Source organism: Python bivittatus, unplaced genomic scaffold (genome assembly GCF_059951505.1).
Source record: "Python bivittatus isolate LINGU-HERP-01145 unplaced genomic scaffold, Pbiv_v1 ctg000410_np1212, whole genome shotgun sequence".
NCBI classification, from domain to species: Eukaryota; Metazoa; Chordata; class Lepidosauria; order Squamata; family Pythonidae; genus Python; species Python bivittatus.
Window position 1 is genome coordinate 11976188 of NW_028277067.1, and position 22625 is coordinate 11998812.

The 22625-nt window shown below is 40.9% G+C and overlaps 1 protein-coding gene across 11 annotated transcripts in view; it reads right to left on the reverse strand.

Moving 5' to 3' along the window:
- Positions 1-764: 764 nt before the first annotated feature.
- SPOP (speckle type BTB/POZ protein) overlaps positions 765-22625 on the reverse strand; it is a 58310-nt gene continuing 36449 nt past the window's right edge. For all 11 annotated transcript variants that reach the window (XM_025170329.2, XM_025170325.2, XM_025170327.2 and 8 more), the window contains 9 exons: positions 18112-18252; positions 16486-16607; positions 15862-16013; positions 15596-15723; positions 9539-9716; positions 7246-7301; positions 5966-6088; positions 3174-3316; positions 765-1891 (listed from right to left, as the gene is read on the reverse strand). In XM_025170329.2, coding sequence (XP_025026097.1) covers positions 1747-1891; positions 3174-3316; positions 5966-6088; positions 7246-7301; positions 9539-9716; positions 15596-15723; positions 15862-16013; positions 16486-16607; positions 18112-18189 — 1125 coding nt within the window. In that variant the 5' untranslated portion in view covers positions 18190-18252 and the 3' untranslated portion in view covers positions 765-1746. The remainder of the gene's footprint in view (positions 1892-3173; positions 3317-5965; positions 6089-7245; positions 7302-9538; positions 9717-15595; positions 15724-15861; positions 16014-16485; positions 16608-18111; positions 18253-22625) is intronic.

The window sequence follows — 22625 nt, forward strand, 5'->3', positions numbered from 1 at the left end:
TCTGAGGACCTGTCCACAAAAAGGGATGCATCAACTCCACTCCCATTGTCTAAAATGCAAATGTTTTGCTTACCAGAAGAGCAAATGGTTAATTTTGGGGAGTGTTCCTCCATGCCATATTATGCCCTTCTTCTGGGGAAAGTTTTCTCAGGCTTGGAGGTAAAATGAAGATCATGTAGGACAGCTTCCATCCCAAGTGCCGTCTAATATCTCTACTTGAGGTATGGGTAGGCTGAGAGATTCTGGTACTTATCTCTTGAGCCAATAACTTTGTACAAAAGGAAAAAGGAAAGAAACAGAAACTGATACTTTCCTTCATGACCCCAGGGAGGGCAACTCTCAGAACAAGCTCTTACCAAAGTATTAAACCAGTGTCTTAGCAGCTGCTGCTATAATCCCTGGGCTTTAAAAAAAAAAAAGACCAAAACAAAACAAAACAAAACAATGAAATATTTGCATCAATCAAACAGACACATAAAACTAAATCTGAACTGGGAGAAAATGTCTTTCTTTAAAAAAAAAGTAAAGAAAACCCATGAAGACAAGACATAGCAATACACAGTACAAAAGAGTAATTATATCCCCCCTCCCCCCAAAAAAACCAAAAGGGGAAAAAGAGCTTTACCACAATTTTGGAACATTTTACCTGTAACAGAAAAGGGGTTTAGAATGAAACAGGACCAGATTTTCTACAAACCAGCAGATGGATACAAACACTCACTTGTTTTTAGCAACTCAGGACAAGGAAACCTTTGACACAAGTATTCATGAACAATAAAATTTCTTTAAAAAACAAAACAAAAAAGTTTTGTGGGTGGAGGAGAAATCACAGGAGTTGAGAACAAAAAAACAAAGCAAGGAAAAGAGGTACCAGAAGAACAAAGCTCCCACGATATCTAAACAGTTAACCAATGTTCTTGGATAACCCATTCCAAGAAGAACCCCAACAGTTCCTGAAAGCTGACAATGGCTGCCTCCATCCTATCCATGTCTTCCAGAAAGTGTATCCTTGAGCAGTCCCTTCATCAGCACTTTAAAGAAGCTGCCATTTTGACAAGATGTATTCACTTGCTTCTCTCTGTTTCCCCCCCTTCATGTACAAGTGCTACCAAGACAGAGCAATCATCTCATCATGGCTGGACGGTAAATGCAGAAATGTCAGTAGGGTCAGAAGGTCTCTCCTTCTTTCAAAAGTCTTTCAACAGAAATTCCACTGATGCTCCCATTCATGGGATTCATTTTGCCATGGCCAACTCATTTCCCCCATTCACCAGATGATTCCCCAAACAAAGGAGAATGTCCTCTTTGCTCCAAGCATGCCCATCTTCTACTCCTGTGCTGTCAGATGAAGAAGCCTCTTGTTGTCTTTTTTCACCTTAAATTCCATTTAACATTGTGGAATCGGATGCCTGGTCAACCCCATAAGTTCTTGACTCAGCCAGTCAAAGGAAAACACACAGACAATGCAGCAACAGAAGGCCGAACAGTCCCCTTTACCCAAAGTCTATCCCTCCCCCATTTGCCCCAAAGTTTACTTGGTGCTGTTTTTGTTTTGTTTAAAAGTCTGCATGTCCCAAAGCACTCTTCCCCCCAACCCACCCCAACCCACCCACAACAAAGTAAAAAGCTCCACAGGTTGCATCGTCTACCTGGTGGTCAAGTTTGGAGAAGCAACTGCTTCTGTTGCTACTTCATTTTTTTAAAAAAAACCCAGAGACAGAGGATTGTGCAGTGGGGGAGCCAGCCTTAGGATTGCTTCAGCCGTTTGCGTGGGGGTCCCAGAAAGGGGCACTGCGCAGAGGCCAGTGAACGATATGCCTCTGCCACCAAATGAGGGTGAGATACTACCATCGATTTCCAACCTGAAGTCTCCATGACATCAGAAGCATGGCTGAAAACAATAATTGAGAATTCAAGATTACCAGATTGAAAAAAAAAGTTCATGAAAATCAACAGTGACATACTTAGCACAGCCAAGAAAAGGAAAGAAAGTCTCAAACTTTGATACTTATTTTTATATCTCAACTAAATATTACCTATCAGGCACAGGAAACAGGATATTTTTCACTACTTACCTCTGAACATTGTTGTTTTAGTAAAGAGGTCTCTATCCCTGTAGGATTATTTGGAGGCTTATTTATTTATTTATTTATTTATTTATTTATTTATTTATTTAATTTAAATGGCCGCCAAACTCAAATATTGTGATTCTGGGCTGCATACAATAAAACAAGGTAAACCAAACAAGACAAATAATCCCAGTTAAAATGAGATGAAGGAGAATTAGTATTACTGCAGCTACCATCCTCCTTGGCAGAAACAGTTGAGTAAAGTTCCCTTTCCAAAAAGGAGCTTCATCCATATGTCCAGTATAGCTGCTGGCTGTTAAATTCTGGGAGCTGCAGTCCTAACACAACTGGACAGTACCATCTTGGGGAATGCAGTGATAGGAATCTATTTATTCAACAGAAGAGCAAACAATGGAGCAGCTGCTGGCTATTCTCCATCTCTCCAGAGTTGAGGGCAACATTTTAAGGTAGGAACAGACCTTTCCAAGGAGCAGGGATCTTCTCTGATGGAGAAGTTTCAGCTATCCTTAGACACAGCCCTCTCACTCACCCTGACGTCCTGCAGAGGATCTGAACTGCAAATCTCATCATCCTCAACCAACTTTGTTATGTCGGGAAGAATGATAATAAGAGAATTCCAGGGTATCTGGAGGGGGCCAGACTCTGGAAAGATGCCCTAACGTTAAGTAAAATGTTAGAACTTTGCTTTGAAGATTGTCCTTGCTGGATTTAGTTCACTTTTTTTTTTTTTTTTGTCTGCGCTCAGTCATGGCTGACCCTGCAGTGACTGCTTTTGGACAAGTCCTTTGCAGTTTTCAAGGCAACTGTTTTTCGGAAGTGGTTTGCCAGAGCCTCCTTCCTAGGGCAGAGCCCAGCTGGCGAGCGCAGGAGGCGGGGTTTCCGTTGCTTCGCGCCCTTTTTGGGCGTGCGCAGTTTTTCGCGCTTACCGGCAACTGCTCCCGACTCCTTTTGCAAGGCGCCGCCAGCATTTTTCCTCCCACCGGAGTGAGAGTCCCCATTTATCTACTCACGTAAGTTTTCGAACTGTTGGGTTGACAGGAACTGGGGGGAGGAAACAGGAGCTCACCCTGAAAGCCCACTTACTAGTTTATGAAGTCAACTGCCTGAGTTTTTAGCTGGTCAGCACTGTGCAGATCAGCCAATATTAGGATCTCGGCTGCATTCTCCACAGACAGATTGCTGCACAAAGCATCCTCACACATCACTTTCAAGCGTTCCAGAGCGTACTGCAAAAAAAAAAATTGGACTGCTTAAACATACATGCCAAGTTCTTCATAACTTTCCGGCAACATGAAACCACATCCTAACACAACCCAGAAAGTGCAGTGAGTTGGATAGTCACGCTTACAATATGACTAGTGCAAAAATCTGTGGATTTAAATGGGTCTACAGTAAGCATCAATTGTAGATCTAATCCCATCCCACATTATAAAATGAGATTCTTTTAGAGCTGAACATTCACAATCATACATGGATGCTGGGTATCTGTCAATGTTTCTCACAAAGAATGGGAAACCCTACTGCTTAAACAAATGTCAATGAATTAGAAACAGAAATAGTGCTACACTTCCTCCGTCACATTGCTGCTGCTTCTTTTTAGCCAAAAAGCACTCAAATTAGGGCCAACCCTGAATCCCAGAACTAGAATTAAAAAGTATACTAATTAATTTGCAGAATTCATTTTCTTTGCTGAACTTTGAAGGTCTGAGCACAAGGAATATACAAGCCCAGTAAAACAGCTTGCATGTGAATCTGGACCAAAGTTAACTGTATGCTAGTTCTTCAGGTACCACAGCATCTTTTCCCATCCTCCTCAAAAACACTGGAAAGACAAAAATGAACTCTCTAATCACATCTTCACCCAAGAGCCCAATGGCAGGTCTCTGGGGTTTTAGATAGGCATTGCGTTTTGTTTATAGTATAATTACGTATTTTTCCCAAGAGACTGGAGGAAGACAGAACAAGCTGTTCCCTAACCTCTTGGGCAAGTATTAAGAGGTTTTATGTGCTGCCATAAAAGGTTTTGCTTTCTGTTTTTAAAAAGACACCCGGGGATGTTTAGAAAAAGGAACTATATAAAAAGTCACAAAGCCCCTCCAACAACTAAAGCCCCCTCAGTACCACTACTCTACTAGGGTTAGGTAATTGCTGCTGCAGCTAAGTGGGTGTTAAATGTATTTATTATGGAACCCTGCTGGAAAACCAAGGTAGGCTTGAGCTGTGCAGTGCAAATGGATGAATGGTGGGAAAAGATGATCTGCTGTAGAGGGCAGAAAAAAAAAATGCAATTGCTATATTCTATCTAAAATTCACTTGTGCTTTCTTCCCTTAAAATATGGCTTGGATCTCAAGGGTTTGTTGACTGTTTATTGGATAAAAGCTACACAAATAATTCACGTTTCTAGAAACCCATTCTCCTCAGCCATGTCCCCACCCCCGGCACCCTGTCCCTGCTTCTGACTCCATACCTACAGCCTGGCTACTTCCTGGTGTGCTGGGATACAATTAAGTACAGAAGCTGGAAACTCAGGCAGAATATTAGGTTGGAGGCAGCTGGCCAATGTGGAGCTTGATCGGAATGATTTTAAGTTACTCACTGAAGTGTGTACAAAGAAAGAGAAACATGCTGAAGCTAAAAACTTGGTTTCACTGATATCCATGTATTTTATTCTCAACAACAGAATATCATGATATGTGAAACAATGGTAGGTGATTGCAGACCAGAACAGATCATATGGGGGTTAGAATGTGCTGTGATGGAAATTTTTCATGCTCTTTATCCTGACTGCTCTTCTGTCCTCTTTGACAAGAGGCCTATAAAAGGGTTTGCTACAGTTCTGTCTCAATAGGGCTCATCTTCTAATATCAGGAAGAAGCTGGCTTGTTAATACACAAGTATTCCCAGTGTATTAATGGGGATATTTGCTGATGCCAAATATTAATAATTAGATTGCTAACCATTTCTCCAAGGCATAAGGTAGGGATGGTGAATTTATGATGACATTCCTATTCCAGAACTACCTTCTGTCAAATACTGTATCAGGGAACACAGGATGCACTGGTGCTTATTACCCTTGATGGGCAGCACTTCTATCATCCTGAAAGGAGATAGAACTGCCAGGTAAGATTGGGAAATGTTTCAGAATCTAATGCAGAAGTGAACCCAAAAAGTTGGCATTCCTTACTCTGCAGGTGTTTCTCTCTTCAGGAAGCAAGGTCACAACGGGGGCCTTTGCAATCAGGCAGAGGACTCTCATTTCACAGGAGGGAACAGGACTTTGGATCACTTTCAATGAAGCTTCCATTGTTAACAGGAAACGGTACTGCCATGCTTAAATTCAGTGTGATAGAGAGGTTCAAGCTGCTCTCAGAACCATAGGTACACCCTTCCTGCTTTATGGAATGGGCAAGCCCCTTTCTGAAGTCTCTTCTTCCTAGAGGTCTCTAAGATAGCTTCTTATCTTTCAGGGAAAGGTGAAATACTTTTGTAAATACTTGTAAAAGTATTAAAGCACTGGTCGCTGGCCTTGCATTTGATCTTGCCTGTGAATTTCCTGACACTAAGCTATCGGAAGGAGCAAAAGAAGGTGGTGAGGACATAAGAGATAATCCAGATATCTTTGCAGGGTGGGAGGATTGGAGAAATCTGACAGTCCCCTTCCCATTCACTTTTCCAGGCTAGAAATGCCACTGAACATTAGGAAGTAAACATATAGGTTCCAAAAGGTAAAGGCTTAAGACATACCTACTTGTGAATGTGAGGAAGTACAAAACAAAGAGTTAAGATGGATAACACAAAAATGCCCCAAATATGTTGGCATCACAGTCCCCAACTTTTGTTTTTCTAAAAGGCAATAGCTAACTTTCCCTTGTACCTTGTCAGCAGCTGCAAGCAGATCGTCAGCCATTTTGTCAAGGTTAGGTGCCTTCCCCGTGTAAATGAAGCACATCATTTCTTTAAAAACTTCAGGTTCCACATCATTGATTTCAACTCGATTCTGCACCAGAGGGGAGAGAAAGATTATTCTTCTGAGGCAACAGAAACTCTTCCTAGCCTAAATCTCTCTTTCAGAATGAATAACTCTCTGTAAGCAGGGGTGCAAACCTGTTTATTTATATTTATATTGCTGTTCATCTCATCTAGTGACTCTAGGCAACTCAAACCTTTCAGGTTGAAGGCTACACCTGGCTTTTTAAGTGAATGGCAAGGACTGCCCTTCAAAAAGAATAGTTAAGGCTTAAGAAAAAAGTTAAATTTAATTTTTATTTACGTTTTATTAAAAGCCAATTAATTAAATACTGTTAATTTCAGTGTACAGATATTTAATACTTTTCTCATTCTATCACTAAAAAAAATACAATTTGGTGGCAAATTCTGGAATGTTTCTGTGGGCCAGACCCAAGGCTTGGGCCTGTCTTTACAGGGCCAGCTGTAAAATATATGCAAATATAGGTTAAGTATCATGTATTGCTTCTAGCTCTATAAGACACACTACAACTTTCCCCTTAATCTGCTTTTTTCACTAAGTCTACTTGTAATAGAAATCTCACTATCAATGAATGTTATATAGTCATTTTAAGCAGAAGAGCAGCTTCTCCAATGTGTTACATTTTATTTAATATTATTAGAAATAATTACTTACATTTTTTTCCTTCCTTAATTTTCTCAAGAGTTCACACTATAAACTGAAATATGCTTATTTCTAACATATCCTATATGCAAAGTAGAAATGGGTGAAACACTTATTTGGACCCTGACTCTGTTCAGTTTCACCGTGACTACAATCTCAGATTAGCATCCAGTGCTTCAGCTCTGACTGCTGGAAATAAAGAACTTAAAATCAATTGCCCAACTACAGTGACATTTTGTTTTCATGGGCAATGATGGATCTCTTGCCAACCCACTATAGAAAACCCAACTATCCAAGTTGCAATCTAGACTCATATCTCTTCTTTGTTCCCAGAGCAAAATGCCTTGTCAACCTGGACACATTAACAACACTATATTTCATTTCTGCATTGAGCCTTTCTGTCTGAGCAAGACCTTTGTGGGTTGAGGTCAAAAGTCTGCAATACTTTTCAGCTATTAGCTAAGGTTTGCCTCCTCAATATCTCCCTGTCTGGAGCCCAGAAACAGCTCTTCATCATGGCTTACCTTTTTACTCTCTTCCATCTCATGTTCAAACATTGCACTGAAAACTGGAGAACGTGCTGCATGCACAGTGGAATGGCGTAAGGAAAAAAGGAAAAAATACAGTTTAAAAAATGTGAAACAGATACTCTTCCTTTCCAGAGAGGAATTGACATATACCATCAGTACTTGCAAATTCAAGTAATGTATAAAAGGGACAAGTAAAAAATAAATAGAATGCTCACAAGAGAATCAAATCAAATTTTTTGCCCAAGGGAATATGCATATGCTTTCCCACCCATTTATTCCCACCTATACCATGAAATAAGAGCAGCTCTGGAATGCAGCTAATTCAATTTTCAGATCTCCTCAATTCTATTTCTTCTCACTACAGCACTAGAAGTCCTTTACCATGGGTTTTGTGTTGCTGCATGCTTGCCACCACAGAATATACAGGGCTTTGTGTGGTCTGTACTAAATTAAGAAATAATCAAACACAACAAACCTCCACATATTCTGAACCAGACGGAGATGGATTCTGCAATCTATATAAAATATGCAAACAGGAGCACCATCTTCTGATCTTGCATAATCCATTCTGATTTTGCAGCAACATTGACAAAAACCCATGCAGAACATTGTAATCTACCCCCAATAGCGTAATAAATATAGCACTAATTGTAAGATTTGTAAGATTTGTCACTGTTAGGTTTATATATATGCTTTGTGAGCCGCCCAGAGTTCCCCATTGGGGGGAGATGGGCGGAGAATAAATCAAATGTATAACTAACTAACTAACTAACTACAAATCTTTAAGCCTTTGATTTCTGGAATTTCAGAAGAATTTAAAATACATGTAGTCCTCAAGTTACGACTATTCATTCAGCGACCATTTCAAGTTATGGCGGACTGAATGAATGGTACTTATAGCCAGTATCCCAAGTTGCAGCTATTGCAGTGCCCCGCAGTCATGTGATTAAAATTTGGGCACTTGGCAGCCCACCCACACTTACAACCACAGGGGTGCTTTAACTCCCCCCACCCATCTCCCCTCATCTGTGCCCTATTGGCCCCTTGCACTCTGCAGCCCCTCCAGCCCTGCGCTCCACTACCCCCAGCTGACCTTCACTGTCTTCTTGCTCCTGCTACTGACTGAGCACACCCGGCCTGGCCCTTCACAAGGCAGCTGCTATCCACACAAGGCTTTCTTCCTGAGATCACACGTGGTGGTTTCCTTGCGAGACATGGAGAAGGACGCCTCATGTAGCCAGCACTTGCCTCGTGAAGGGCCAGGCTGGGCATGCACTGTCAGCAGTGGGAGCAAAAAGATGGTGAAGGTCAGCTAGAGCGGCAGAGCATAGGGCAACAGGGGCCTTGGAGTCCAGGGAGGTGAGGGCCTCTGGGGCTGGGCTGGGCAGGGTAGCGGCTTCATACCACTCTGCTGGGCTGTAGTGGCTTCCTGGGGTGGCTGTGACTTCATGATGTGCTGCAGCTCAGGAGCTTCCTGCAGCCCCAGAACCGCGGTGCACCAAGAAGTCCCTGAGCCACAGTGTGGCAAGTAGCCCTAGAGCTGTGTGGTTCTGGAGCTGCTTGCCACCCCGCAAGGCAGGGCGCAGGCAGCCAAAAGGGCAGAGGTGGGGGGAATAGGCAGTTGGGGGAGTTGAAGGGGAGGCAGTTTATATAGTATCGAAGGGAAGCACCTTGGAAGAACCAAGGCTCAGGGCTGGGAGGAACCAAGTCAGGAATGGCTTGGATTGGGGGTGGGTCCTTGGCTAATGACCGGTGGAAATTGGTTAATTATGGCAACGGGGAATGCTGACATTGCTGTCGCTAAGCAATGTGGTCACGTGATATCGAGCATTACGACCTCATCGCTTAGCGACGGAAATTCCAGTTCCAATTGCCATCGTAACTCAAGGACTACCTCTATATCTTTGCTGCTATAAGAGACAGAATTTTGTCTTCAACCTGGAAAGTGGAATTTTGTAGCCAACAGCATATCTGGGGTTCTAATAAAACATACTATACACAGCCCTATGAGAACATACACAAGAGAACCCTAGCAAGCCAAATGTTATTGTGTTTTTTGCATCTTCATCCACACACTTTTCATTATTGGTTTCCCATGCATGACCTTACTGTTTCTATCTTCCTAGGGGAGGAAGAAAAGAAGGACAAGAACCTCTTTCTTTAGGATCCACTTCCTAAAAGAGGGATGACTTGCAAAAGGCTGTAAGGCACAAGTCCAGACCCTCAACTTGCCACTGATCTGTCCATCTGTCATCCTGTTACACTTTGTCTCTGTGTCAATACCGACCTGCTAATATGGCTTTGTGAGCTTGGAACTCCTGGCCTGCTACACACAGGCAGCAGTCTGTGAAGCGAGAGTTTTCCCAGAGGCCTCCTAACTCATCAGCCAAACGGCATTCGGGTACCTTCACCATGTTCATGGAATTCTGGCCGGAGATATTGACAGAGTCCTGTACTACACTCACCTGCAAGGAAGCACAGAAGGCCATGCTCTTTATAAAAGTACTAGTAGTAGCAGCAGAAAATCTAGAAGGGCTGAGCAAAAACAAAAAAACAAAAAAACCTATCAACAACAAATCCCAGAGTGATACAAAAGAAAAATCCAGCAATGCACAGGAAAAATCATGGTTCTCCCACCCCCCTCCCCCCGTACAGTTGTCTATATGCAAGTTCACCATGCTGAGATGAAGACAGATCATCAACTGCTTCAGGACAGTATACGAAATAAATCTACACCACTGTGAGCTACGGGCAAAACACAGAGACACCACAGAAAATAAAACCTATTGAGCTACCTATAACCCCTCTCTCCCTCCCCTGCAAAAGACCTATCAAGTCCTCTGTATAAAAAAAAAATGGCAATTTACTACATGGTGGATTGGTTCACACAATGCACTAGGTTAGGCAAAATGGGTTCATGTTATTTATGATTCAGTGTGTTATGAGAGCCTAGCTACTGTTTATCGTTTTGTGTGAACACACCTTTCAATTTAAGCTATAATACAGATTATTTGGGCACAACATACTATGAGAATATTTATTTATTTATTTATTTGACTTCTCTAGCCGCCCATCTCAACAAGTGACTTTCACCAGCGTACAGTCATAAAAACACAAACAATTAAAAACAATTACAACAATACAAAATAAATATATATTTATTTTGCCATGTAAAATTATCGCCATAGATGTAAATACAGCCAAGAAACATGGCCCTTAACACACTTGGGGCCCCAGGCCCAGGCACATATAGCAATTCTGTTTTGATATCCAAGGTTTAGCATGCTGTATGAATCTAACTGGTAAACTATCATGTGTGCAGATAAATGAAAATCCAATTTTCTGCTAGTTTTGGCCAAATCCCCCCAATGTTTGGTCAGATGTGGATGTACAAATCTTAAAATTATTCTCTACTGGGTAGCCTCTCAAGTGATAGGCAGAACGCAGCAAATTAGTACCATAAGCAGTAGGCTGTGTTTATCACTAGCCACATGCCTTCCTGGCCTGGCACATAATGTGATGGTCCCCAAGCAAGAGCAAAACCCAGGCTCCGGTAATGGAAGACTGAAATTAGACAGTGCAGAGATTCACAAACTCATTTTCATTTTTTAATATACAAAGAGAAAAATGCTATCTCTGATCAAACCAAAAATCCACCTAGCTTGTGTTGCAGACTACTGTGGTCAGTCTTTAGGAAGAACAAACTCAAAGCTAGGAAAGAAAAAACTGTTTCTCCACTGTCACTTCTCAGCCCAAAGTGTTCAGAGCCAATGAAAAGACAAGTGCCATGGTGACTATTAGCCGTGAATTAATTTATAATGATGAAGAAATCTGAAATCAATCTGATTGTTTCTTTTACAACAGTACAGTATATCCCAAGCAGCAGCTCTGGAAGTAACTGAAGAAGGCCCCAAAATGTTGTATCCAGCAACTCAGTTCTTGTCAGAACTGGCTGAAAAAAACATGTTTCAATTATTTTCCTTTTCATGGGCCATTTTACTGGCAGATAAAAGGGATAGTGACTGGAACTTCTGTGGCACCAAAAGAAGCTAATTTGTATAGCTAAATTTCTACACAGTGGTTCATTATGAACGGAAATAATCCATGTCTGCATTTTCTTTTTTTGAAGATGTTTCACTTTTAGAGGATAGTGGTAGTGGATACATTCTTTCTTTAAGTAGCTTTAACCTTGGAGACTCAAATATTAGCTATGAAGGTAAAATACATTATTTAGATATTACAGTTATTAAAAAGCAGGAGAAAGTATGAAATTACGACATATAGAAGCAATTGGGTTTATTTATATTTCCAGAGTTCACACCATAGATGTATAAAAATATTCTACAGGGCATTTTTTGAGAACATGTAGGAACTGTAGAAATATACAATTATGTAACTGAAATCATGAAACTAAAAAGAGAATTTAGATATAGTCAGCCAGAGTTCCTTGTGCCCTCCCCCAGCGTCATGGAGAGGTCAGTATCCCACACTGCCAATTATATCTTCTGTACAGGTAGTCCTTGACTTATGACCATTTGTTTATTGACCACTGAAGTTATGATGGCACTGAAAAAAGTAACTTACAACTTATCCTCCACTTATGACTTTCGCAGAGTCCCCATGGTCACATGATCAAAATTTGGGTGCTTGGCAACCAGCATGTATTTATGATGGTTGCAGCATCCTGGGGTCATGTGATCACCATTTGCGACTTTCCCAGCCAGCTACTGACAAGCAAAGTCAATGGGTAACTGCTTGATTCACTTAACGACCATGTGATTTGCTTAACGAACATGGCAAAAAAGGGCATAAAATCAGGTACGGTCATGTGATGACTCGCTTAACAATGAATTTTCCGGTCCCTATTGTGGTCATAAATCAAGGACTACCTGTAACAGAAAGTGAGGCTACTGGCAGTGGAGCATATTGTTTTCTCCACTCCATTACACCACTGGATAAGGTGCTAAGAACCGTGGTGGCACCTCCTCCACTTTCTGCTGCCCTCCCTGATCTAAATGATTAGATGAAACTGGGGTAACAGATAATCCCCAGATGCATCAGAGCCTTTTTCTTTCACATATGCAATCCTGCAGTCCGAAAAAAAAGGAAGTGGTACAATGGAAAGATAAGGGGTAGAGAAATGTATATTTTAACCTTTGATAAGGCCTTTGAAATAATAGTATATTATGGTAAAATGAAGTGCAAAAGGGAAACAAAACATTTAATTAATGTTATTTATGATATGAAGATTGTTTTGGGCTACCGAATAGGCTGTTTTGATAAGCCCTTGCTTAACTATGGTAATTGGGACTGGAATTCCCATCACTAAGCGATACAGTCGTAAAGCACGACGTCATGTGGCCACATCACTTAGTGACAGCAATCCCAGCAGTCTCTGTTGCTGTCATTAAGTGAGGATCATGGGTCATTAAGCAAGGACCTCCTCACAACTTCCTGCTGGCTTCCAACAAACAAAATCAATGAGTAAACCACCAGGAAGTCACAAGTCCTGGGCAGCTTGCAAGTGGCTGCCACAGTGCAGCATGAGCACGGCCAAGCAGCAGGGTAGTTGCTGCCAGGCATGGGAGGGCATGCAGGCAGCTGCTGCGGTGCAGCCTGGCAGGGAGTGACTGCTGCCAGGTATGGGAAGGCTCACAGATGGCTGCCACAGTGCAAGCACATCTGGGCACGTGTGGGCAGGGTATGTCTGCTGCAGGTGGGTGCTATGGAGTACAAGATCCACAGGATCTCATAGTCTATGGCTGGACTCCTCAGGAGAAAAAGTGACGTGAGTGGGAGCGACTCACAGAAGCAACTTGCAACCTTCCCTGTTGGCTTCCCCATTGACTTTGCTTGTGGGAAGCCAGCAGGAAGATCACAAATGGCGTTCACATGACCATGAGACACGGCAACCATCATAAGTTGCCAAGGGCCCAGATCATGTGACTGCGGGGGTGCTGGGACAGCCGGAACTTTGAGGACCAGCCATAAGTACCACTCATTCAGCACCATCATAACTTTGAACAGTCACTGAACAAGTGGTTGTTAACCGAGGACTACCTGTAAGTTTTTGCAAAAAGAAGCTACTCAGAAATGATGCAGCATGTATTTTGAGCTTCGACCTTGTAATTTCCATGTGTGTTCAATGCCAATTTTGATTATGTATCTTCTGAATTAGACTACCCACTGTTCTGATTATAGAAATAGATATACAATTTAATTTGGCCAGTGAATCTATCTCAATCTTCTAAAGCAAGTCTATCCGATTTTTTCAGCCTGTGAGCACACTCAGTGTTTTAGAAAAGCCATGGTAGGCATTGTAACAAAATAGCTGCCACAAAGATGCAGTACAACTGAAACAAAGGACCATATTTAGAGAACAGCAAAGCAATGAGGCAAACATGCATTAATTATTATTTCAATTAAAATGGTTAAGCCTACTTCAAGTCAACCCCATAATTTTATATGATTTCAGGGCCAGATCCACATAGTTTCCTAACAGCAATGTGGAAATGGCTTGCCACTGCATTCTTCCAAGATACTCTTTCGTTTTCCTTATTCTGGCATTCCCTGGGTGACTCCCATCCACGTGCAAACCAGGCCTGACCCAGAAAAGGTCAGCCTTTGTTCTTCTTTACTGGTTGAAGTTGGGAAACTCTAATTGTTAGGGAAAGCTCCTTAAAGGAGAGTGCTTTTTGTTTACTTGGAGCGACTGCTTGGTCCCTCTTGGGTAAACTAGGAGTGGGGCAGCTTCTTAGGATGTTTTTAGAAGTCAGTGAGAAAGTCTTGAGTTGAAAAAAAAGGTTCTTACTCAATGTAGAACATTTTTCTCCATCCTCTAGGTATACTAACCCAGTATCTCTAATTCCTAGTCAGCATGACAGCTGCCCATGCTACTCTGGAAATTCTGGGAGTTGCTGTCCAATTCATCTGAAGGCCAACGGTTTGGAGAAGGCCACAATAAAGTATCATATTATATTAATTATTTTGGTTGTTCTAAAGTACACTTATGTTTTAGAATACAATTTACTTACTTACTGCACAATTAACTCACACGGCATGTGGAAACCATCATACAAAAGTGTATTTTTTTAGTTTTTTTTATTATATATTTCAATTTCTCTTTATCTCAAAATACACACTGGTGTAACCATCTTAAGTGTTTTGATTTGAACATAAATATAGACAAAATTCAGACTGAGAGGATAGTGATTTCAAAGAAAAGTTTTGCATGTGCTCAAAGGTCTGTCATCAAAACCCATGGGATTTAAAAGCCTGTGATTTTGGCTGGATTGCATCCACTTGTCTCTGCAGTCATCGATAGCAGTCCCTCCTGTTCATTAAACAAAAAGATGCATGGAATACAAAAACTCTGACTCCTTCCTCCTTGACATGGTAACCACATCCCTAGGCATGCTCATGAGACCCAGACCGTAAAACAGAAACTTCATGCAAATGCAGCCAAATGCTCTTCCACAATCAGGCATGAGGTTGAGCCAGTGGACAACCTATCTTATGTCAGCCACAGAAGAACTTAAGTAAGGTGACCAAACCTTTTCCCAGCAATAGTTTAAACCAGTGTTGCTCAACTTTGGCAACTTTAAGATGTGTGGACTTCAACTCCCAGAATTCCAGCCAGGGGAATTCTGAGAGTTGAAGTCCATGAATCTTAAAGTTGCCAAGGTTGAGAAACACTGGTTTAAAGGAAGCAAGGGCATTCACGTAGCCTCTTACTTCACTAAGGGCCATCAAGTCTTCAGAGCAAATCAGCAGAGCAACAACAAAAAGAAAACATCAAAACTCTACTTCCCCTAAAGAGAAACAGTTGGGGGTACCTACAGCTGGAGGGAATTAGCTGAGCATATGGCATAAGACCTACGTACGTGGCCAAAAAAACCTTCTTAGCGGCAACAATCAATCAATCAATCAATGAAATTTTTTCCTGTCTGTGAGTCAGAGGCTTGCCAAGAAAAGCTTAAGACAAGGGTTTGGTTTTATTACCTCTGAACACTACCTGTAAGCTGCAGCTAGTACAAAATGCAGCAACATGCCTGCTGGTGGGTAAGAGCCATCAGCGCCATATCATACCAGCTTTGGAAGGGATAACTTGGTTACCAATAGGTTTCCAAGTACACTGCAAATGGCTTGGCATCTAGGTATTTCAAGAGCAAACTTCTCCAGGAAGAACTGAGCCATCCAGTACATTCAGCCACAATGGAGATATTGAAAGTTCCACCCCCAAAACCCAACTGTAGGACTTATGACAGAAAACTGAGACAACAAAACCATGTTTATGAACACCTTTCCAAATGAAACCATGGTGTTCCACCACATCTTTCCTTACCTCACAAAAGAGAGTGAGTTTGTCATCTGGAAGGAGCCCATTTGCCTCATCCAGAAGAAAATCTCTTCTAATAAACTTCTTGAATCCCCAGTCTTTGCCTTGCACAAACCGATAAGCTCTCTGGCTCTCTGGAAACATACAAAGAGATTGGCATTTAAAAAAAAACATAAAGAACAAATTCCCAGACACACAAAACAATCTTTATTTTTTGCTCTGCTTGCATATGATGAGTAAAATATAAGTACCCAGCTAGTAGCTATGCATACCCATTGCTTTTGTTTCTTCTCCTTTTGCATTCAGAATAGAGAACTTGAATTTGGCTCGGACTTCACTCTTTGGACAGCTGACCAGTAACAAGTAGAGTGAAAGATAATCTTTACTTTCTTCATCCAAGCCCTTTGGATTCACACGCAAACACCTGAAAAGGCAGAAAGACCATGTTCATTTTCTCTATATAAATCATTCAACTATACCCAGGGAAGCAACTTTCTATACAGAGATAGTTTGATTTCTTGTGAAAAATCATACCCTGGATTACAAAGGCCAATAGCCTTTCTACACTTACTACATTTTAATCTGCTACTGATTAAACAATGAAATTTTGATTTCTTGCAGTTGACGATAGGAAATTGCTGAGCCATGCTTACAAATGGATAATTAAGATTCAATAGTAAATGCAGCACTTTCTTTTGTTCACCATTTCAAAACCAACTTTATGAATCCAGTCTTATGACATTTTACAGATGGCAGTTCTGAAACAGAACATTAGCAACTTCAGCAGTGGCTCTAAATGAATATGGGGCTACGGTATAACTCTAAACCCAGCTCTGAGAACCACATATCAATAAATGTACCTTATGTTCCCTATCTGGCATTTTGGTGGCCCTTACCATTTCAATTTATCATTAGCTCCTGATGAAAATGTTGAACTTTTGATGACCTCGCCCATTTCCTCCCGACAAAAGCTGAAGTTGTTGATGGTCCACATGTAGGAAAATTTGACCACTTTAATCTTTAAAAAGAATGGGGGAGAAGGGAAATATTGGCTGCCATTTACATGCATTGTTATAAAGAAAAAGATCACCAAAAAGAATCCCCCCAAAGGAAAAGTAAATTTAAACCACCATTCTCTTGGAATACCATAAACACCCCCTTCCAATGATCCATACTTATCAAAGGCTTTCTACGGCACTTCTATCCTTGTCCCTCTCCATCAGAAGTGAGGAGGAAAATATTTGAACTATAATTCATTCATAGGGCTATTAAGCTTAGAAGAGGCAGGAATATGTCTGCTTTCAGAAAAGATTTGCTGCTCCTGAATTCTTTTACAGGTAGTCCTTGTTTAACCACTCATTCAGCAACCACTCAAAGTTATGACGGCGCTGAACAAGGGGGACTTATGATTGGTCCTCATAGTTTTGGCCATCACATCCTTCCAACGGTCACATGATTGTGATTCAGGCACTTGGCAACCGGCTTGCAATTACAATGGTTGCAGCATCCCACGGTCACATGATCCCAGTTTACAACCTTCACTACTGGCTTCCAACAGCAGCTGGGACTGCCAGAACTACTGCTGTAAGTCGGTGCAGTCATGTGACATCACACTTTACGACCACATCACTTAGCGATGGAGTGCCCAGTCCCAATTACTGTTGGTAAGTGAGGACTACCTGTACTTGCATTCATGAGACTCTGGTATGCTTTATGCACCTTAGATTCCAGAATGGAAGCAGATTCTCAGGAAAAGCTTCCACCCTGCCTGTCCCTCCACAGTCTTTTGTTCAATTCTGTGTTAAGCTTAAAAACATCTTTTCTGATTAGAATGTATTATTAATACATGCACAGAGAATTGCAGCATAACAAGTGCTAACATCATAACTGGTATGTATGTATTTTTTAATGACTAGGGAAAGTAAATACAGTGAAATGTCAATGATAAGAGGAAATATAAAATGCAAACCTATCAGATTGGACCCTTCCCATTTCAATGGGAGAGTATATTTTTGTAATTTATCTGTTCCAGTTATGAGGCCCTCAAAGCTGCATCCAAACAGAGATGTGCACAAAGTATTATTAATCTGCTCCCCATTTGATTTTATTGGGTTGATGTGTTAGCCATTCTAAAGCTGATGCTGTTGAAAAAGCAATAACAACAACGAAAAAACTTCATTTCATGCCCTGCAAGTCTGCTTTTTATGATTTCCAGCAATCTTCATCACATTATATATGCCAAAGATATTTTGGATCTAGACCATGAGGGGACAAAGCAAAACTTAGCAGAGCATCTAGAAGACAATAAGGTTACTGTCTGTCCCTGAGAAGCATGGCAAGAACGACATATGAATTTGGGAATTCCACACTTTCCCACATCATATTTATCACTATTACAACTGGCAGGATTTTGCAAGTATCAGTCACTGTGCAAAACACTTGCTTGAGTCCACTTCAAAGGGAGGACAATAAATGCCAGCTGATATACAGTCATTAATTGATATTCCAAACTGCAGGCCTACTTGAGTGTAACACCAGCTCTCTGCAACAGGTCCACTTGACATCTCTGCCGGAGGAGGAGGACTCGGTACCCTTGACATCGCCAGTTTGGAGGTCAGACAGGATTTCACAGGTTAAAGAAATATGTGGATGTAATCTTCACCCTGATTGCACAGGAATTGGGAGGAGGACAGAAAGAGTTAAAAATATGCATCAATTCTGTTTATTTCTGTTTGCACAGCAAGATACTGAAGTTAGTTTATAGTGTTTCAGTTATATAATACCTAATCACCTCCTTCTTGCTGTGTTTTTGTATGAAATGTACACTTCATTCTACATGTGTTATGCTAGATTGTTACGCCTAATGAAATACCATCAAGATCTGGCTGGCTGTTCCCCAGGCCTGGGAAAGTTTTCCAATTTTTTTGGTCCCTAAGATTTTCCTCTAACTTACTTCTATGCCACATTTACCATCTTCATTTGAAGAAAGAACAGAGTTTTCCTCCAAATAATACCCTTTGAACTAGGGGCCAGGAGGTCAACTACTAATCACAAAATTGAGACAGAGGCTATTTAAAGGAAGAGTCGCTCTCACCTGAGAATGATAGCATTAGAAAAATGGATGTGGAATTCATGAATTGAGTGCTTCCTCTGTCCTTGGTCACTACCCATGTTTTTCTTAATTCCTCACTCTTACTAAGGTAGAACCAGTGATGGTAACTTTTCTCCCCTTCCATTATCAAATTCCCTACCCTTCTGTTATCAAATTCAGGGTTGTCTTGCTTTGTTGTAAGTACTTCCATGTTGTAAATCCATGGAAGGAGGGAAGACTTTGCAGTATTTACTCTGACACCACATTATAGGTCAGTATGACTTTGCCTCAGAACTGAGGAAATAAGAGATAAGAGATTCACCAAGGTCACACAATGCAATCCATGAGCTGAGTTCCAGCTAACACCATTGCTTCTTAACAAATTGGCTATCAACCCAACAACAAAATATACTTGCAGCTTCTCAAGACAGCTAAACAATTCAAGTAAGATCTGTGAGAATAAGCACCTAGAAAAGTGAATATATTTTGGTTGACTTGGAGTAAAAGAAGAAGAGGGAAAAATAATAGCCCAGGAACAGATAGATGTTGGGTACAAGGCCTCAGTTTCTATGTACATATGACAGCATGGAATAACTTTATCGCATTCTAGTTTCTGAATGTGAGTTGGCATTTCTGATGACCAGAAAGACTTTGACATCAATAGCAGCCTGATAAAGTCCAACTTGCACTGGAAACAAAATAATGTTGGACTTGGGCATATGGGATGTAATCCTGTAATGCTGCAATGGTCACCCAGACTTTGGCCCACATCCTAGCTCACACTGGGCATCATGTTCATCAGAGGAATTCAGCAATAACTGTTGCTTGAACTGCTTTGTGCCAAAGCAAAAAAGACAGATGTTACATGACAAAGTAAACCTAAAACTGTTACCATAACTGACTAGTAAATTGTTTCTTTCTGAAAAAAAATGGGATTATATTTCTCATTCTTTTAATTTATTATTCAATTGTGACAAAACCCATGGCTAAACGTAATAAAATAATCTGGTTTAGTAAATCAGAGCTGGGTGACATTTGAGGCCAGGAACCTTACATGGGAATGATGTGGTGATGTCATCTGAGGACAGTACATAGGATTCAGTTTTTTTTAAGTTTTCAAGGGCTTATGGGGGGGGAGTTAATAAAACAGGTGCATTAAGCCAACTGGAGGCCAAACACCTATATAGTTACTTCATTTTTAAAAAGCAGAAATTCACACTACAGTAAATAGTAATCCATTGCCAAATTTCAGCAGGAAAATTTGAGGGGATCCTCTGGAGATTAAAAAAGAATGGAACCATATCTGAGTGTGGGTGGCCACCTCTTATGTAAAGGAGCCCTGTGCAAAGCTCTTTCCACCCACCTGAACTGCAGCACATTTTATAGCACTGTAAATTGAACCAATGCGAAATGAATCCTCTTTGGTTGAAGATTGATTTTAATAGGCTAATTCAGGAGCATCGCCAGTTCCTACTGCATCCACAGTACACCCATGTGTACCATCAAGCATATTTGTGAAAACTCACTGCACAGTGGAGAAAAAAGTAGGCAAAGGAAAAAGGCCCTGGTCTCAAGGAATTTAGAACCTGAATTCCACTGGCAGGTGAGAGAACAAAGGTATAAGAATAGCCCAAAATAGCCAGACTGCTATATGGACTAAATGGAAATACTATTTCTCTGAAAGGAAAAATTAATACAGCATTGCAAATAATAAAGGAAAAGGCTCTCTATCCTATCCTGCAATCATTCTTCCCCACTTTCCAGCCCTGCCAGATACATTTGTAATGGCTTGGCTCTATGGAAAAAAAAGCATATCATATGGCAGAAGTTGGCCACAGGGCTACTAGCTTAGGGGTACCTATTGTTTGTTCCTGGTAGAAGGTGCATGGGAAAAAGTATGGCTGGATTCATGCATTTTAGATCTGTTCATCAATGGCTGAGCCCAGCCACACACACACATTTGAAAAGTCTGCACAGACAAAAAAAATGGTTTACCCTCTTATACAGGCAGCTTTTAAAATGCTCCCTACAACAAACACCGCCTTTCTACCAACCGGCAGGACAATGTATAGTTTGTCCACTAAAGACTTGTTCAGAATATCAGCAGAATCTTACAAGAGCAACATATAGCAAACTCTCTATCCCCTGGATTCCGTAACACATTTGCTGTCAACAGCTGGCAAGATGTGTGTATCCACCAGCCCATCAAACTCTAAAATTAAAAAAAAAATCAAGAATACTAACATCGGAAGTGTGAGAGATAAGCTAAGAAAACCAGATGTTACCACAGAATTGTGCTGGAGGGTGGGGGAGAAAAGAAAGGAGGAATAAATATTGCTTTTGCAAAGCAAGCTTAATTATTTCAGGCCCTCCAAACTTGGAGGGGGGGGGAGGAACAGGGAATTCTTGTTACCTTTTCCAGTATAATGTTTAACACTTTCTATTTTGCATGACTCTCACGTAAAATTCATCTTTTCTAACTGGAAGAAATGAACCACCTTAAATAACAAACATACAGCTACATGACATTTATGTCTCCTTATGCATTTCATTATCAAAAACTCTGGCCACATGATTAATCAACATTTGCACAATTTTCAAAGCATAACAAAGCAGACAATGCAACAGTTCAGAATATTTAGCAGGACTGGGCTTCACACACCTATATCATCTTCAAGTCTTCAAACCAGTTCCCATTAATTCTCTGCACAAATACTAGGTAGAACTACACAATCCTCAATCACATGTCATTTTTCCACCAACAACTCTCGTCATTGCACATATGTCAATTCTGACATTTCATCTGTGGTTATCTTGCACCTACTTGCCATGTGAACTGCAGCTTCACTGTTACTCACTTACGCCTGTAACAAACCTTTCATTTCAGAGGTCAGCGAGACCATACTGCTATCCCCATCTAGTCAAAGAGTAGGGCTTACCACTAAGTTTGCTATCTCCAGATGTTTCTAATGACATTGGGAGCCACTGTCTCATACCCATTATATGTGATTTAATTTTTACATCCATAAACAAAATATAGCAAGAAGTTACAACAAGGATGAATAACCTGTGGTTTTCCAATTATTGCTGAACTCTCAGAAGCCCAGCCAGCATGGCTAACAGTGAAGAATGAGGGTAGCTGTAGTTCAGCAACATCTGGACTACAAAGGCACAAATTACACAAGTACACACTTTAATGTGGGTTGTTCAGTTTTGGTTTCAATGGTTATGCAAACTCAACCGTAGTGGTTTGTATACTATGACTTAGTGTGCAGCCTGAACCCATCTGATTAAGCCTATTCAATAAACCATAAACAAGCCATAGTTTAGCATAATATCTAAACTTACTCAGATATATATTTTTATAATGGCATCACAGCATTTATACTCTGCTTTTCAAGACAAAAACCTTAACATAATAACACTGATGGATCATGTGTAAATCCAGCATTCTGTATCACACAGTGGCCAACTGGATGCATTTAGAAAGCTCCTAAGTATGGACTGGAGTGATATCCCTTTTCCACTGTTGCTTCCCAGCAACCAATATTGAAGGCAGCTGCCTAGGATTCAGGAAGTAGTAAAGAACTATAAATGGTAGGAGCCACTGATAGCTTGATGCCCCATAAACCTGTCCTGTCCCCTTTTAAAACTCTCCAAATTGGCTGCTACTGCAACTGCTGGCAATGGACTCCTCAGTTTAACAACACATTGTATGAAAATTTCCTTCTGTGGTTCTTGTATCTCCCTGTATTTACTTTAAATGGATGACCTCAAGTTCTAATGCTGTGAGAGGCAAAGACTTCTTCACATTAACTGTACCATGAATATTCAATATCTATCATGTCTCCCATTATGCTCCTTTAAAGAGTGTCCTTCCTTATATGGGAGCTGTTCCAGTCCCCTAATCGTTTTAGTTGCCTCTGTTTCGCAACTTTACTCGCG